The sequence below is a fragment of the Apteryx mantelli genome, chromosome 14, assembly GCF_036417845.1.
Source record: "Apteryx mantelli isolate bAptMan1 chromosome 14, bAptMan1.hap1, whole genome shotgun sequence".
Lineage (NCBI taxonomy): Eukaryota > Metazoa > Chordata > Aves > Apterygiformes > Apterygidae > Apteryx > Apteryx mantelli.
In genome coordinates, this window is record NC_089991.1 from 9,856,138 (window position 1) to 9,875,085 (window position 18,948).

General features: G+C 46.5%; 1 protein-coding gene across 1 annotated transcript; it reads right to left on the reverse strand.

Annotated features, from left to right (window-relative positions):
• Positions 1 to 1,859: 1,859 nt before the first annotated feature.
• On the reverse strand, positions 1,860 to 18,033 carry FAF2 (Fas associated factor family member 2). The gene is made up of 11 exons (XM_067304572.1): positions 17,924 to 18,033; positions 10,564 to 10,632; positions 9,980 to 10,114; positions 9,159 to 9,235; positions 7,794 to 7,932; positions 6,445 to 6,530; positions 6,271 to 6,362; positions 4,707 to 4,884; positions 3,519 to 3,690; positions 3,147 to 3,290; positions 1,860 to 2,646 (listed from the first exon to the last, which is right to left on the reverse strand). The coding sequence occupies exons 1-11, from the start codon at positions 17,984 to 17,986 to the stop codon at positions 2,464 to 2,466; spliced, it is 1,338 nt and encodes a 445-aa protein (XP_067160673.1). The 5' UTR covers positions 17,987 to 18,033; the 3' UTR covers positions 1,860 to 2,463.
• Between the last annotated feature and the right edge of the window lie 915 nt (positions 18,034 to 18,948).

An 18,948-nucleotide genomic window follows, 5' to 3' on the forward strand; every position in this document is an offset into this window, starting at 1 on the left:
CCTTGGGGTGTCCGAGGCCATGCTGCTGGGAGTCCCTACGGGGCACCCAGGGTGAGGTGGGTGCCGGTGTGTCCAGCCCCTGTTGCCAGCCCCAGTGGCACCCTGCACAGGAAGCAGGACACCAAGGAACTCTGCCTGCCTGCTCCCTGCACCCCGTGGGCATCCCCTGCTGCTTTGGCCAGCACAGCCACACTGGCCCCAGGGGTTGCCAGATGGCTGGGTTTAGCTCTGCTCATCCTCCTCCTGCAGAGCAGGGCCAGGCAAGCTGCAACCCAGAGCTGGCTCAGCCCCAGCTCCATCTCTCCACATCGCTCACTTCTGAGCACATCATTTCTTACCCCACCATACCCTCTGGTTTCAGCATCCAACCACCATCCTGACCTTAGGTGATCACAGTACCCCAGGGGCAGAAGAGAAGGGACCAGGACAGAGACATGGCCAGAGCTCGGCAGGAGCTAACTGGGCTCCTAGCCCTGGAGATAGCTGGAAGGGTCTGTGATCCAGCAGCACCACAGTGCCCCACACTCCTGCCTAGTGGTCCTTTGCAACACAGCTTGCACTGAGATGGAAACTTGCCCTGGATATGATCCCAGGGCAACACCTGTGCCTAGGTGGCTCCAACATCCAGGGAGGCAGCATCCACCTCTCCCATGAACCACCCCTGTCCCCAGCCAGGGGAGAAGTTACCCCTGCACTTCCCTAGCTACATAAGAAACCAGTACAGCCAGGCTGCCCCAAAAGACACCTTCAGCAACCACAGGCAGGGCATTTCAAGCTGAAGGAATCATGGCAGTAGTACCCTAAACACACCCTATAGCCCCAGGGTCTTTCCAGGCCCATGCTGGCCCAGAAACCCCAACTTCTGTCTCACCCCAGGGATTGGGAGCAAGCTGGTGCCCAACTGCACTGGCCCAGGTGGTCAGATACAGACTCAGCTAAGGCCACATAGGGACCAAGGAAGAGAAACTCTTAACACCCCAAACCTGCCTGGGGGACAGAGGGCAGTAGCTCTGGCTCCCCATGGCCAGGAGCAGGAGAGCTGCTCCAATACTCCCAGGTCAGGAAGGGAACAGCTCTTCTTTCAGCAGAGAGGGTTCCTTCATCATCCTCTCAAAAGGCCCTGCCCAGCCCTGGAAATACCATAGAAAGGAGGGTTACTATCAGGAAATGGAAGCAAAGGACTATCTCCTACAGCTTTCTCTTTCCAGCAGTCTGAGCAGGAAGGGAACATCCTTTCTCTCTCCTTTGCATTTCACACAAGCAATAAAATGCCCTGAATGAAACAACCCTAATTCCCTATCCAAAAAGATATGACTATGTGGAGGCAGGGGTAAACCTCCCTTTGGCCAGGAGCTGAAATTGCAGGACCAGCTCTGAACTGGACCCTGGGATACAGGGGCTTCACAGGCACAAGGAACCCCTCTCTAGAGGATCCTACAGCCACTCTTCACCATGCAGCTCACATGCCAGGCATTCCTCTCCCTTCCTTTTTCCATCTGTAGTTTTATCCAGGAGGGTTGGCTCAGCCACAGTTTCACCCTGAGCAAAGGAAGGGTAGTCTACCTTCTACGCAAACACCTGCTAGAGTTCATACCATGGGTACAGCAGCAACACGAAGGGCGCCTTCCCCCCCGTTTGTGTACACTTCATGTTTATCTTACTCCTACAGCTCTCTGCTGGCACAACTAACTGATCCAAAGAGCCAGCCCCAAAGCAGGCCAGAGGTTAAGCATATCCAGCACCACACTGTGAGCAATGACTTGCTGTAGAGCCACAGCAGCTGGAACCCCATCCCCAGGGCTCAGTTTCCACAGGGCAGCACCACTGCACATGGCACAGACAAAGCATTTGCACAGACATGCTAGAGGCAGAGTTTATTACACTACGCAGGCTAAGAACCCTGGGCAAGATCCCACACAGGTAAGAATCGAACCAGCTCTTTATCAAAAAAATTAATACTCTAGTCAACCCCATTCTCCTTTGGTCGTTACAAAGCAAGAGAAATATTAAAAGAAAGGTATTTATACAGAGGGAAGCTGAAGAGATTCTGTCCAGCCCTCCCCCCTGCCCCACTCCCAGCACATTCAGGTGCCCAGTCTTCTGTCTGGCTCTCAGGAGCAGCAGAGTATCAAATCTTCACAAGATGTCAGGTTGTCGGAGTTTTATTATTATTGTCAATAAAAGCAATATTTACCGAGAGCTGCCATTCCTGTTCCTCCCCAGGGAGGGTGGAGGGGCAACACCAGCTCCCCTCCCTCTCTGCCCTCCAAGTATAGGGGATGGCTGTGTGCATGGGTGTGTGAGAATGTGCACACACTTCCTCTCGCCAGTGCACACACGTAGCACGGCTGGCACAGGCGACGTGGTCTCTGATCCCTCGTTTGTATGCAGTCTTTTAAAAAAAATATTGTATTATAATAATAATATGAATTTCTCTTTCCATTTGTGTATTCTGGAAAAGTGTCAATCGTCCGTAAGGTCCTGCACAAAGAGGACTTCCGTGTGGCTGAGTCCGGCCTCCTGCAGCGTGGGTGGGTTGGGCCACTCCTCTGTAGGGAGGCAGGGCAGGACACGGCGAGGGAAGTTGGCCTCGATCTGGAACTTTTCAGGGCTCTCTTTCAAGGAGAACAAGAAGTCATGTATCACCTGGGAAGGAAGCACAGAAATAACTACCAGCTGGGGGAGCAGTGACACAGCTAGATTGCATCCATGGTATCTCATAGAGGGGGGGAAGGTTACAGAATTTGCACCATCACTGCATTATAGATATGAGACAGCCATTTTCTTAGCATGCATGAAATAGGACTTGTCACAGAATATTTGGAGAGTCCACATACTGTTTCTGGCCCATACCACTATTTAATGGGAAGCAACAGAAGTCTTCAGCTTTTGGGGAGAATAATAGATTTCTTCCTTTTCTTTTTTCTTCTAGTCTTTCTCTTCTCTTCCTATGTTGGTGGGATTGGGCCCAAAGACAAAAACACACACACCCCCTTACCCAAGAACAAGTCTGCCTGCTAAGGCTCTAGGCAAAGGTCACTATTTGGCCAAGTCCAGTGGAGTCAAAGCTTTCCTGAGCCACCTGGAGAATCTCGACATCTTTTCTACACTGTCTGAAAAGCCTGTCAGCTCTGCCCCAAGCTCACCGTCAATGACTGCGTGAAGTGGAATCGCCGCTCCACTCTGGAATCATTAGGCAGCTTGAAAATAATCTTAACGCTCTCGGGGTCATCAGGATGCGGCTCAGGAGGAAGGCATTCAGACTTCCGCTCCTTCTCCTCCTGCAGTGTCTGTAAAGTAATGAGGGAGTGGGAGTAATGGGTATGCACTGACCTGGTATTTATGCTTATCCCATGCAGCATGGCTGCTCCAGAAGGCTTGGAGGAAGACAGGCAAGCCCCAAACAGGACTAGCAACTCCAGTCCAACCAGGAAACTCTACTGCAGGCACTACTCCTACATGCCATGAGCATCCAACAGAACGCAGCAGCTTCTCTGGCAGTCCCAGTTTGCTCTCACCTGTCGCCGTCTTTCCTCTGCTAGTTTTTGCTGCTGCACTTCCTCCTCCTTCTTCTTCTTCCTCTCCCGTTCCTCCTTCTTCTTGCGCTCCTTTTCCTGGTCTGCACGCAAGGATGCCAGATAAGCCTCATCCTGCTGCTGCCTCAGAACCTGGGTTTGGTTTCTCTCTTCCCTGTAGAAGTGAGCAGGGGGTGGTCAGGGCTAGCAGGGCCAGAAGTTAAGGCAAGGGAGACTGATGGCAGACCTGAGGGTGCAGGTAGAGCCTCAAACATGTAAGAGCATGCACATTAGGTAGCACCTCATTTAAGAGCGCAGAGTACTGCACATTCCTAAAAGGCAGGCTGTTCTCTACAGTCCCTAGCCCGCAAACTGTTTCTTTAAGCTGAGGTTGAATGGAAACGGCCTGAACACAAAAGTTTTCTCACCCAGTGCAGCTTGACTGAGTGGACAGATACCATATAAGCAGTGCTTATATGAGCAGAGTGCTTATATGACAGAATTTGCCTCACATTTGAGACTCTATATGGTTTTATCTCCTTCTGATAATTCCTTGTGCATTTTAGAAACCACAAGCATCAAAAACATGTTACTGGACTCCCCCCAGAGATTGCAGGGCAGAAAAGGGGAAGACAGAAGCCTAGAAGATGGCATCCTGCTTTGGACACAGCCTGCAAGTCCCCACAGCATTATCAGTATCTGCAGCTTGCGCTAGCAAGGCACCAACAGCAGTGCAGCAGCATGTCAAAATTCAGCACACCCAGCCTGAGCGGCACCACTCACTCGCTAACTGGCTGCAGACATCAGCTCTCCTCCTGTCTGCAATGCTTATGCTCCCACTTAGCTCCTACTGGCTGACTATGTCCAAACTTTACCTGCAAAGCTCCAGCACACTAAGGGTTTGCTCCAACTGTGGAAGCTAGAGTAGAGCCATCACCCTCATCTTTCAGTATCAGGCATGTATGGGCAACACAACTTCCTGACATTAAGGTGCCCCGAATTTCTGGACCAGAACACAGCATTGCTTACAACAAGGCTCCCACTGTGAAGATGAGCTGCCACGGGCTGCATCACAGAACAGGAGATAGGTGATCCACCTGCCTACATATGGTGGGTCTGGAGAGAGGAGGGGAACAGAGCAGAGCCTACCTCCACAAGGTCAGCATTACTGGAGCTCAGGTCCCAGCATACCTTTCCAGGCGCTCTGACACCAGGTAAGTCTGGTTGGCATCCATGATGAATGTCAGTTGATTAATGAGGTCATCAGCTTGGATGAGGCCTTCTAGCCGCCCAACTACTGTCATTCTGCGATCTTTCAGCATAATCACAGCCAGGAATGGGTATGTGTTCTCTCGCAGAGCCTGGGAGACTGGGAGATGGGCACAAACATCACCATAACCAGCCCTTCCAGAAGGGACACCAAGAACAGAACAAATACTGTCCCATCACCAAGGGCCTAGAAAAGCAATTTCCACGGTCACTATCTCTTTCAAGACAAAAAAGGTCTCAGGCTCCATGATGTTAGACTGAAGCCTATAAATTCACAAGGAAAGAAAGTGGCTTGGAGCATAGCAACTGAGGGAAAAAAAGCCTTCAAATAACTGAAAAGCTTCTTTAATTAAAAGCAGGAAGTAGATTGCTTTAAATGTCCGTTCAGAATGGGACAAGAAGCCATGGGTTTGAACTGCAGAAAGAGAAACATGGGCTAAATGCAGGGAAACACTTGCTAACATTAAGAATGGCTGGATCCTGAAATACACTGTCACAGGGAAGATGGCAGAATCTCCATGCTGGACACTTCAGAACAAGCTAGTCTGACTCTGTCTTGAGGCAAGGAATGGAGCAGATCAGGGGCTTTTAAGTTACTGTTCATCTATGACTAATGGTGTGCAAACCCTCCCTGTAGCTGACTGCCTCCTCCTTAAAACACACACAGCATGTCACAGAGCTTGGAGCTATCATCACCAGCACAGCCTTCCTAAATCTGAGCATCCCACAGACTAGAAGAAAGGCCAAGATCTCTTCCAGCCCAGCTCTCTAGGCCATGACTCCAAAGTATTGCAGCAATTTCAAAGAGCAGTGAGTAAAAATGTCTGCTTAGAAAGCCATTCTTTCAAGATGTCAATAGCTGGCAGCTGAACTATGAAGCCAGGAATGATCTAGATTTAATACCAGAACTCCAAACCTCTGTTGCCGTAAACCAGGAAAGGTCAAAAGAAGCACAGAAAGCATAAACAGAATTTTGGAAAAAGTCTCCATCTGTAGCAAAACCCTACTGTAAACACTGGAAGGCCAGGTCTTCCAAGGAGACAGAAAGGCTGGGTGTGGAGTAAAGATGACTGAGAAGAGAATGCACCTAAGAAGTCACTTCTAGCCTCAGGCATCACAAGCCACTTAAGGGCACTGCTAGTTATATACTTGTTTCTGCACTCAGTTTAATTCTTGGTACAGACCCACCAGCTTCCATTAACAAACCACTAAAAGTAGCTTGAATGCCTGCAAACAGTAAGCAACTAGCACTGCCCAAAAAACATATGGAACAGTTGAGGTTAAAAGCATCGATATTTCCCTAGGATCCAAAACAGGCCCTCTGAGATATCACACAAGAACCAGCATGTTTCCCATGCAATCCTGCAGTCTCTTGTCTGCTTTCACAGAAGCCAGAGCATTCCAAACACAAATTCGAGGAGCATTCGGCCTGTTCCAGAGACAGGAATCAAGGTAAACGGGTAAAGCCCAGGTGGGACACACTCACCTCTGTATCCCTCTGGTTTATTGGTTGAACAAGCCCAAAAGAGCATCCTAGTGTTTATGAGGGTGATCACCTCGGGTACGCACAACGTATTGCTAGAGGATAAGAAGAGACCGTGAGAATGAAACTGCATTTAAATGAAATGATAACTATTTGGGAAGCTTTTCTCACACCTACCGGCAGAATTCATCAGTATCTTGGTGGTCATCTCCATGAAGATAAACCAACAGGAAGCGCAGCTCTCGCTTAGCATCATTCAGTGCCTTGGGCATAAGAGCAAAGGAGGTAAAGTTATAGGGTCTTTAGGCAAAGGGAAAGTGACACACACAAGACTTGCATGAAGCAGCTCAGTGGCATTTACCCAGGACATTACTCTGCCAATAATGTTGTTTTAATGAAGTGGCAAAGGACAACAAGCCTACCAGACCTTTCAACTAAACCCTCATTCAGGAGGGCCACAATAATGATCTTCAATACTCCTTTCAGACTGTGGCTTTGGAGAATGCTGAACTCTGATCAAAGCCAGGTTTGGGATGTAGCTGGACCCCCACAACCCCCCCACCAGACTCAGCTAGCAGCATGAACCCTCCTTCATCCCTCAGACTCACAGCAGGCAAGGCTTAGTTTTCCACTCTACCCTATACAGGATGCAGTCTTCAGATCACAACAAATAGTCAACTCAATAATGCTACAAGCCTGGACAAAACACGTTTTTTGCATCTACAATCTCTGGATTCCACCCACCCAAGAACATTTCTTAACAAGACTGCAGGATAAGTGTACAATAGGCTCCCTGTTTAACTGGCACTGAGTTTTGGTAGCCTAACCATTCAGTGGCAACTTAAGTCTGGATTCCAGGCAAGACAATTGTGGAGGCAGCAAGCTCCACCACTGTGGAGTGCAGAACAGATACAGACTCCACATTCTTCTCTGGCATTCAAGGAGTAGTGCTGATCCAACTGTCTGCTAGGACACACTGCAAGAGGCCCTTCTCCTGGCTAGGCTGAAAGAAGCGGTACCTATTGGGATGTCCCTCTTTTACAGAAAACATCATCAACCTAGATCTAGCATATGGGAACCTCACCTCCCTTAATTTCCTCAGTAACTCCCACTTTGAATTTTGAGGTCCTGGACCAAATTCTGGAGCTGCATTATGATACAAGCCCAGGCAGTCAATTCAAATTTGGTGAACAGAAGGACAGACTTTGGCACACCACATCAGTTTATAAAAACAAAGGCAGGATTACAAAGAATAGCTGCTGGCTACAGAGCCATACAGACGGTCAAGGAACAGTCAGAGCAGCTTTGCTTTCCAACTTTGTAGGCTTGGCATATCATCGAGCCTGGCAGACACTGGTTTTCTAATACGCTTGTTCGCTAGATCTCCATTACCCTGTTACAGGGTTTGGAGACAAACGCTGGGCTTTTAGATGAAAAGTGGTTTTGCCATGTAGGCCCTGATACCATCTGGCAGAATTCCCACTCTCCATCTCACCAATATCTATGCACCAACATGTGACACTGACCTGGCTGTAAGTTCCCTGGTAGAAGACAGGGTGTATCCTCCCATATTTTTCCTCAAACATATGAATAAACGAAATAATGTCACCCACTGGGTCAGTGACCCGACTACGAGGATCAGGGCGTATAAAACGCAGAGCAAACCTAGGAAGGAAGCAAAGGACACTGGAAATTCAGCTTACTAGACTTTCTGAAGAACATGTTTTCTTTTCTGCAAATAGTCACTGGCATTCACAAGGAGAAGTCACAGCTGAGTCCCTTGAACTTTTATAATTACAACCTAAACTGCCACCTGCTCCAAACTGGTATCACTGCTACAGAAAAACCCAGTCACATATCTCATGTCAGACCTCAACAAGTACCTGCATTCTCTGAATACTACTGTATGATTAACAGTTTCAACTTCTGAAGCACCAGGCACAGGCCACATCAACGATGAGGTTTGAGGAAATTAGTCAGACTGGCTGTTAAAATTCAGATTTCTGTCCAGATTAACTTTGACAACTGCATTTCTGCTTTCACACAATTCTAATGTGTAAAGAGCTGCAGGAAGAGGACACTACACTAAGAATCAAATAAGTGAAGAGAACAAAAACAGCTGTTCTTATAATACTGAAAAAACTATCATTGTAAGGCAGATATCAGCCTTGGTTTGGTTTTAGTTATGGATAAAGGGCTATACTGAACTTTTGAAAAGCCTTTAAAGAAGGAAAAAAAAGTAACAACAGAGGAATTGCCAAGATAATGCAGGACTGCTGGAGATTTACCACCTTTCAATTTTCCCTTTTCTATGAATTATATAAGGAGGCAAGATGAACTAGCCCTTTGGGGCAATAAAGGTGGAAGATGCAAAAGACACCAAAAAGGGGAAAAAGCAGATGTATCTACAGTTTGAGTTTTGCCAAGTAATATACTACACATTCTCCTTCTGTTTCTTTTCTTGTTTCATCTTGTGTATTCTAAAGCAGGGACTAAAACAGGTTAACACAGAGCCTAGCCCAATGGCACAAGATTCTGACCAGGTTGTGTGTTTCTCCAAGAATATTCACAAGATTCATACTGCTTTTTGCATCCCCTTTGTCTGGCATTCACAAACTGTAAAGCCATGTTGATTTAGAATCCCAGTTAAATATTTACAGAGCCGTAAGACACTTTTCTTTGCAATAATGTTCATTTCTTACTAAACAGTGTAGGAACTTTACAAGGCAACACATAAAGCCACATGAGCAAATATAAGGAAAGACAGATATGTCATTAGACTTAACAAGAAGATCCAAGTGACAGAAGTACAGCCAACTCTAAGCTAGATTGTGCTTTCATGCAGTCAATACATAAGAGACAGCACGCACACACATACACAAAATACTTACCTAAATATATCAAGTAATGTGTAATAGGTAAATCGGAATGGAAGCATTATCAAGTAGTAACCCCATCCTAACAGACCCTGCAATTATAAACAAAGAATTAGGACAGTCTCTACCCCAGAAACAAACCTGCTAAAGCAAGTGCATTCACCAAACACATATCTGTGAAAGCAATTAGTCCTCTAACCCACCACTGCAAAAAACCTCAGCAACATTTTAAGACTTTGGACAAGTCAAATCAAATCTAGGTGACTGATATGGTTCATTCCAAGAATTCAACATGACATTTTTGAGAACTGGTGTCAGTGACTACTTCAAAGAGCAATGCTTTTGTTCTCTGCTCTAATTTTCTTAACTGTACAATGGGATTAATAGCACTGAGTCTTACAAGGACTTGTGCAAATTTGTTTGTGAACTGTTAATGCAAGCAGTTTATCCTGTACTGAAGTTAACATACCTTATGTTGGCATACACAAATAATAGCTCTTCAGAGGTTTTAACAAGAAAAAAAAGACTACTACTCTGCAATAAGGAGGGGACAGTCCTTTGTTCCAGCTGAACTGATCAACAACTCTTACTACATCACAGCAAGAAGATGTACGACAAAAAAATTATCATATATTGTGAACTGCACCAGGGAGAAGATATCCAAAGTAATAATAGAGGCTGAAGGAACAGTTCTACATTTTGTTTTCAAGAAGATAAAATGTTTAGAAAGAAGGTAACAGCATACAAAGGAAACAGTTCCTTTCCCTGCTGGTATGTTTTGTTGTTCACAGAAATCACCCAAGAAACACGACAAAATCCACTGTAAGATAACTTGCCCTTGGCTGTGGCCTTGAGACAACATAGCTGTAGATTCTGTGGTCGGCTGTATTGACTTGCAACGGCCGAGACGGAGGTGGATTAAAGACACTCGGGACACCCTCTTGCTCGTTCAGTCGGTCCTGTACAGCTGCCTGTGATGCAAAAAAGGGCAAAGGAATGCTTCAGACATTTCAGGGTGGCAGAAGACATCTTTGTTGTACTTTCAACACTAACAGTAGGTATTAGTTGTCCAGAGACCCAAAGCACCAGATAAGCACAACTCATTACAACGCACTGTAAACACCAATAGTCATTTCTATATGGAAAAATCTTTTTCAAGGCACTCTGCATGTATACACCACGAGGACTTAAATAATGTGTCAACCAAGCGATTGTTCACAGCCTTAAATTCTGCTGTGAGTTTCTGAAATCAGCTCTCTATCAATACCAAGATATTCTTATAAGAAGCTGATAGTGTAAATACACAGGTTAACAGATTAAATCTTACTGCAGGAACACCCCCCTCCCACTCCCCCTCACATACACACTCGGTTTAATCCAGGTACTTGGGAACAGCCAAAAAGCTAGTTTTAAACAGTACCTCTATGTTCCAGTTGTGCTGCTCCAGTGTGTGACGACATTGGTCCATGGACTCTATGCCAGTCAAGTCCTAAAGAAGTAGATAAGAATAAGTGAGTGCCAGGGAAGTGCTGTATTTTTACAGTTCCCCGCAACACTTCAGCACAGACAGGAGTTACTGCAACACAGTGTTAAGAAGCAGGGCTCCTTTCTAAGGCTCTCTGCTCTCAGTTCAGAACAGAACAGCTGGAGCTACTGTACCTGAGCCAATCTAAATCCACAAACACACAGGAAAGTGGCTGAATTCAAACAGGCCTTTGCACTCTTCTGACATTAGTCAATCCTCAGTGTGTGAGGTCTGTAACTAGAATTGCATTCAGCCCAGTCAAGAAGGCTATCCAGGTGATATTGGCTACAATTTTCACTCTGGAAGGTTGTGGCAAGCAAATACACTCAAATGTCACCTCAAAGCATCCCCTTAAATAGCACAGGCAAAGCATTTCTGAAGTCTTGCAAAGACCATTACTTCATTCACTACAAGTATGAACAGAGATTAAAAACAAAACAAGCCAAACACTAGCGAAGGTAGCATCTTCCAGCTTCACAGGAGATGCTGTAGTAAGAAGTCCAATGCAAACCAGATAGCACCTTCAACAGAAAACATAATCCAAACCCACCTGTAGACCTCAAAGTCTCTGTGTTCTCAAGTCAACATTTGGGAAGGCATATTTAACCCTCTGCCATCAGAACTTCCACACAAGTGAGCAAACAGTATTTATTATTACAAGATGCCAAGTCGGCATCTCTTAAATGGAGACGAATCTTTGCTGAAGAGAACATTCCTGTCATTGTGCCAAAGAAATACATCTCTCTCAACACCACTCACTGTAAGATCTTTCAGCAGGCATTTCAGGATTGTATATTGCACCCATCACCACAAAGCCTAAGCACGTGCTTTTATGGGAAAGCATAAAGCCACAAATGTGCTGCTGCTAACCTTTTAACAACCACCATTTGAACCAGTCAGTGAAAGTTATGTTCATTATAGGTGACACCATTAACAACGCCAGTAACTTTGAAAGAAACAGAACGAATGCTAGGCCTGGTTTTATTTAAAAAAAAAAAAAAAGCAGTAAAAAGTTTTTTCCACCGAGAAACAGAAAGCCAAGAAAACAGTTACATTTTCAGAAACAATTTAACCCGGATACAAGATGGCAGAAGGAATGATAGGACTCATTTAATTGTCACGTGCAATATAACAGATTTAATGAAAAAACGTGCCCATGATACAAGAACACTGGCAAAATATGACAGTTTCTCCAGCAAGGTCATTTGTGACAAGGCAACTCTAGAGACAAGGCTTCTTGTTCGGACCTGATGGATTTCTCTCAAGATACCTGCTAGGTCATGAATTTGTCTCTAGCTAGGTGGCTTAATAGTAAAAGAGGAGGGTTCATCTCCGTCAGCTGCTCAGGGACCAGAACTAAGAAATTAAGTAGTTGCTTTCCTTGAGCCACGTGTGCATACACAACTGGGTTGCTACACGTTACAACAGGTGAAGCCTGCTGAGCAGCAGAAGTTAACTAAACTACCCAAGAGCCTTGCCTGTTCTCCAACTGCCAGTTCTATGGACTCTTTTATAAAGGACTTGAGAAGCTCTGAGCCTTGCGGGAGCTCGGTGAAGACCAGGGAACCTCTGCTCCCTGCATCTGCCACCTGATATAGCACTGCTTTTCTGCAGGAGGCAGCTTGTGATGATTAGAACAGCACTAACTTGATATAAATCCTTTTGGGCAGCCTCTATTACACCTTTTGCTCTGGTCCATTGTTAGCACTCCCATTCAATTGGGCTTGCCATCTCCCCCAGCTTCTTGCCTCATTTAAAAGATTGTCAGGCTGTCCTGACAAGTTTCGGCTGACCATTTCAGAGTGCACCGCATTGGGATTTTAATTTCTCTACTGGAGAAGGATGGTGCATCTCTTCCACTCCTTCCCCACCCTGCCCCATTCAAACATTTCACATGCTATTTCCACTCTGAAGTCGCACCATGGACAAACACCTTATTCAATAGCTGAGTTCAAGGGAAGATTCTGCTACTTCCAAGCACTTCTTGGTTTCTTTCTCATGAAGTGTCCTCAAATTTCTACCCTCTCCCTAGTCTATTGGGCAAGAATCGCTGCTCCAAATCCGCTGCACAGAATTGGACTCTTCAAAGCATTACTGAGATTAACTCAGTGATTGTAGTCATTTAATAGAAAGAGATTCAGTTGTTGCCCAATGGTGCATAAATATTTATTAAAAAGTAAGCCTGCAGCACACATTGCACTGGAACACTACTTCAGACGAATTTCATAGAAGAAATGAAGCTTAGTGAACTTAGCTTTTGCTGCCAGAATACTTTAACTTATCAGCCAGTTTCATTATTAGCATTTCAGCTTACGGATCTTACAAGATTTGTTTCACTGAGTAAAATTCCATTTTTGTAGTCTGATTTTTTTTTACCCCAAACTTCTACAGAAAACCCTTAACTGTCCTTCTAAAAGGACATCTTTTAAAAGGCATCTGTGATTTGTTTAATTATTTGATTTTACAATGGAGTCTTACATCTTTGAAATACATGCATTGTAAGTCTTCTGATCACTGTTTATCAACACCCCAGAAATTCTGCTGGTGTTTGCAAATTTAAACAATTCAGAAACTCCTTCACACCTTCATCTCTAAAGATAAGAATTATTGCTAGGCACTATTAACAGGGCTTCATGACTGAACACTCTCCTTTTTAAATTATGCAAAATGCAGTAGCAGTTTTAGGTTAGAAAGCAGCTAACATAACAGTGGTACATAACTATCAACAAGCATTTAATGAGCACTGAATCTCTGCAGTATTTGCAAGATCTACTGAGCTTCACAGAAACAGACTACACGTTGGCTAACTTCACTGTTTCGACCGTCATTACACAATAACAGGTACAGTGTTTGTCAGATCTCACACACTTCTACAATGGCACTTTTCAGTGTAGGTAAATTTACACTTTCCTTAGCATCTTGATACAGTTGCTCTCAACAATAGAAACAGTAATAAAACCACCCAGATGCCAGACAGAAACACTACAGTTGCCAGATGTTCTGAAAGACACTTACATTTTCTGAATAACTTGCAGTCAATATAAGGAGCAGCACGAAGACAGTTCATCTGTCAGTTTAAATGATACTTCCTGGTAAACACTGATACTGTTCATTATCACTCTCAACAACCACTTACATCATTCTCTCAGCACCTTCTACGGTTACTATTTCACCTTAGTCACAGGAACAGGTTAGAAAATTGAAGCAACACATCATTTCCACCTTCCAAGTTGCAGCATTTCTGGTGAATCTTGTGGCCGTTCTGCCAATTGCATTATTCAAACACAAGACAAATGAGCACATTCTTAATTTCCTCTAAGGTTAATAGAATAAACAGCATCTTCAAACTCGATCACCAACTACTAGCTTCTTGCTCACTTTCAGTCACTAGTTACCTGCCTCAGAGACCACGTCTTACATTGACACAGCAAATGATAAAAAGATAAAGCGCATTGTAGAGAAAAATATAACTAATTCCAGTAAACAAGCATGCTCTTAAATGGAAGCCTCCAAATAAATGCAAGTCTAAACTGAACACAGTGGATAACAATCTTTAGAAAACAAAACATTAAGCACATAAAAGCCAGAAATATTCAACATTGTAAGAATGGTGTTTGAGAAGGCAAAGTGGAGCACCTTCCCAAAACATACTGAAGCTGGTTTTAGATATAATTATCTCTCACCTTTGAGACACTGCTTAGAATGCTGAAGTCTTCTTAATATTGAAGTAGTGGAAAGTGAGATTCCACATTTTAAAGGCCAAAGGAGTCCTCGAGTGGACAAAGTTTGTAAACAGGACTTACGAAACTGTTCCCTCTCCAGATATGAGCATATGTTGAAACATAACATAAAAGATGCAAATCCACACAACTGTAACTGGCGCTGTTCTTAATTCCAAACCCACTGCCAAATTCCAGAGAATTATGTTTCCAAGGGTAAAGAACATCTGACTTCAGGATGGGGGGGGGGGGGTGCGGGGCGGGACAAACAAAAAACCCACACACTTTACCATTAGAGTTTCTCTTTGAGTGTTACAGCAAATGCATTATGAGGGTTTTTGATCGATATGCAATGCACTACAAAGAAAAGCTGCTTCAAGTGTCTTATTTCCTCCAGCCTCTTACAGCTAGAGATGTTTTCCACCTTGAGTGTTCTGTTTTCCCCAGTTGAAGTTAGAAATGGTATCAGGAGTGCTGACTTTTCTCCCCCCTTTGCAAACAATACTGCATCGCTTTATATTAGCATATTCTAACTACAGTAGATACCAGCCCAAATATAACGCGCACAGATCAATACCAAGATCATACAAAAGCTGCTTTGCTGTTTCTTCTACCTCCCAAATGGAATTGCATCTCCACAGCTTTCTTAAGCTATTCACATCCAGTTTCTCCCTACAGATGTCAGGCAGCCAAGTCCTGACAGATGAAAAATTTAAATGCTTTTACTCATGTATATTAGCCAATGCCTCGGCAGTAAATGGGAGGCTGAAAGCATGCAGGAGTGCTTTTTGTTGCTTTTATTCCATATTTATCCCAATTATCTCTCCATATTGGTATGCCGCCCCCCCATTAACCTACCACACCAGGGTGGTAGATAACAGTCCTATTCCAGCCCTTTGTGTAAGAAAAGAGCTGCCACTTTTACAGTTTTGCCAGCAGAGCTGTTTATATGAGCACTCCCAAACATGTCAGGCAAACATCAGCAGGATTAATGCCCAAGTATGTATTTAAACCATACAGTAACCAAGCTAACTTGGGCTAGGAACAGGACAGCAGGCATCTACAACTCTACCTGAGAAGCAGCCATTTTCAGCAGCGGAAGGATAAACAGTCAAAGACAATAGTATCTTCAACCAAAACAGCTATTTACTGGGTGAATGCCAGTCTACAGCTCTAGCTCCATCTTTTTCTGCTTCGTTCTCCATTTAACTGAAACACTACAGAGGACTTTCTGCTATTGCTTTTCTCATCTTAGTTATCCACGCTCCCTTCCTTCCTAACCTATTTTCCTGCTTTATTTATATTGTAGTGGTATGCCTTCTGTGGGAACACAATGCTTTGTGATCACAAAATATTGCAAAAATTACTTATTATGATTGTGCATCACAATGAAAGCATAAAGCAACCTTTGAAAACATACAAAAAGTGTTCCCTGCCAAGAGGGTGTGAATCCCTGAAACCTTTGCAGTTTTATAACTGTAAGGCTGCTTTGCAACAATAGCAATGTACAAATGACTTTAGCAAGACATAAGTCTTCTCCAAACAGCACATGCTATTTAAAAGAACCCAGAGTTTCTCAGACAGCTAAAGGAAACAAAAACTGTTCCAGATGGACTGATTTACTCTCTCATTCCAGAGCAACAAGCAGGACTGCATGCCTGAGCACCTTCCAGCCAGGTATAAAGATAACACAGGAGATGAACATCACCAGTGAAGTCTGTCCTCAGCACAACCCTGGTGAAAAGCTATTCCTGTGTACCCTAGGCTATAGATGAATGAGAGGATCCTGGTATTGAAGCCTTCTAGATTACATCTTTCATATCAGGCTCTGGTCAGCAGCTGTCTTTTAACTGCAAAGCTTATTCCTAAGGAGCTTCTCCCTCCACCCCCTCCCTCCATTTCAAACCAGAGCTCACAAGAAAGCTGGACTAACACACAGAGCCCCCCTTTTGAATCCTTCTCCCTCCCCCCTCAGACACTTCCAGCACCCTAGCCTGCTACTCACAGCAGCACCAGGTAGCATTAGGAAATGGACACAATTCCTTGAAAATAGCAGCAGTGAAACCAATGAGTGCAGCTGGTCCTATCTGTCTAGATTCAGCAGATGAGTAAGTATCATGATATCTTACATTGAGGAAAATAGACCCCAAAGTTGATTTTTCCATATACATTAACAACAATACGTGGCAGAAGTCAGTCTCTTAAACCCCACACACTTACCAGGGAAAAAGTGGCACTAGAAAAGCAATTGTTAATGCTATTCATGAACATTTGACTGTAAATTAAGACTGGCCAATCAGCTTAAATTACACTACAGATTTAGATGGGGTATCAGCAAAAAGTTAACCATGGAGAAACACTGTAGTACATTACTTCAGGAGGTTGTTGAATCCCCTTGTTCAGAGGTGTCAAATAGAAAGGCTAGGCAAATATCTGCCTGGAATGACCAGGAATACCTGTTCCTATCTCAGCAGTGGGAGGCAGGACTGGATGCTTCTGAAATCCCTTTAAGCTCTGTAATTCTACAGTTATGTTGCATTGAAAAAAACAAAGCACATTCCTAAGATGAACTGAACACGAAGGAACAAAATTAGACAAAACACCCTTGAAAAAAATATATAATATAATTTGTTGGAGGAGAAAGAAGTGATCAAGAAACTGCATGCAATGCCTACAATTCAGAAACAAACACAAGACACCTGACCACAATTTTCATTGGTCAGCAACAGTTTAATTACTTTCCTCTGAGCAGCCCAAAGTATTTCAATTCTGACTGCAACACAATTTTCTCCCCAAAAAGAAAATCTGCAATTTTTAAAAAATTGACTGCTGCACAGCCCCACAGACTTGGCAAACCAAAGGTTAAGTCACCCAGCCTGTGTTATGCAGCAGATAGTGCGATTAGATCATTACAATTCCCAGTGGCCTTCCCCCAGTAGCTATTACCCAACCATGAGGGTTAGGAACAATTTTGTGAGAAACCACGTTCTATAGAAACCTACTGGCCAATCCTCCTCACACACCAGGAAGGGTTTTCCATTCACCATTAACAACAACAAGGGGAATTTTTCAGACTAGACAATTAAAATGGCCGGAACAGACCGAGAAGTTTTCCCCGTGCGGAGGTGATGGGGTTTATTCACCAGTCACTTCCTGCCTTCCAAATTAACGATGACGGACACCATTCCTCATGAAGCGCCAGGAGCACGCAGAGCGCCGGCCGACCCTCAGCGAGGCAGGCCGCGAGAGCGCGAGCAGCCCCAGCCCCACACCAGCGGAGGCCGTGCCCCGATGGGAGGCGGCCCGCCCACCCCCCGCGGCGGGCACCCTCACCCCCACCCCGGCCAGGCCCGCGGGGCTCCCCTCCTCCGCCCCGCTCCCCACCGGGCCCGCTCCGGGCGGGGCCCGCCGCGGCTCTCCGGGCGCCCCGTGCCCGCCCCCCCCCCCGGCCCGGGGCAGGCCGGCAGGACCCCAGCCGGCCCAACCGCTCCGCGCCGCGCCCGCGCGCCGCCCCGCCGCTTCCCCCGGCGCGGCACCTGGAACTGCAGCAGCTTCTCGGTCTGCTCCGCCGTCAGCTCCCGCTCCTCAGGCGCCGCCATTTTCCTGCCGCCTCTGACCCGCCGCTCCGTCACTCTCCGGAACTGACGTCGCCCACAGCACTTCCGCCCCGGCTCTCGGGGCACGCGCGCCCGCGCGCGCGACTGGCAGCCCAACGGCCGTTTCTCGGCCACAGCCGGAAATACTCGGCCGCGTTCCGGAGATGGCCGAAGCGCTCTCGGAGAGCTCCGGAAATGCCCGAACCCCATCTGAAGGGCTCGCAGGCCGACCCGCTCGGGTGCTCCCGATTGGTACACGAAGAGTTCCGAAGGGTGCCGAAAAGCGCTCGGGCATTTCCGGAGATGGCCGACGGCGGGGGCTGCCTCAGGCCTGCCCTGTGGCCGTGCGAGCCCGGCTCGGCCAAGGCCTGCGGCCGCGAGTTGACGCCTGTCGCCCGGGGGGAACCGTGGCGGAGCTCGTGGGCCGGAGCCTACGGGGCGCTGGCTTGTCGGCCAGTCACCGAGGTGGTCCTTCAACCACCGCGTTGGTTTTGTCCAAGCACCTCCAGCCCTGTGAGGGCACCCATCCACAAGCAATGGCCCCACGCAAGATGGCGCATGGGGGGGGTCCCAACCAAGATGGCAGGTGCGGGGCTGCCAGCGCCAGGGCAGCGGCGGGGCCAGGGCCCGCGCTGAAACGAGATGGGCTGAAAACGAGCATGTGGCTAAGGCCGACGCAGCCTCTGGAGGGAGGTGGGGAGGCTCCTTGCCCTGCAAGGGAGCGCGAGTCCCGCGGGAGAGGACAGGGAGCGGCCCAGAGCCCGGCTGTAGGGGCCGCCCTGGGACCGAGCGCGGCCCGCGGCGGCTCCGGCGCTGGCCGGGGCAGCACCGCGGAAAGGCGGCGGGAGGCAGATAACCAGCAGGCTTAGCGGAGGCAGGACGGTCAGCGAGGGATGGTGCCGCGGAACGGGCAGGCAGGGTGCCAACGTCTGCGTGTGCCGCTCCGGAGGGAGGCAGCCCCCAAC

Excerpts from the sequence above, each read along its gene's own strand:
- FAF2 (XM_067304572.1), bottom strand. The coding sequence starts at position 17,986 with ATGGCGGCGCCTGAGGAGCGGGAGCTGACGGCGGAGCAGACCGAGAAG. Across the intron at positions 6,531-7,793 it reads ACCAGGGAACTTACAGCCAG|GCACTGAATGATGCTAAGCG; the intron begins GTCAGTGTCACA and ends CTTATGCCCAAG. Across the intron at positions 4,885-6,270 it reads TAAACCAGAGGGATACAGAG|TCTCCCAGGCTCTGCGAGAG; the intron begins GTGAGTGTGTCC and ends CCCATCTCCCAG.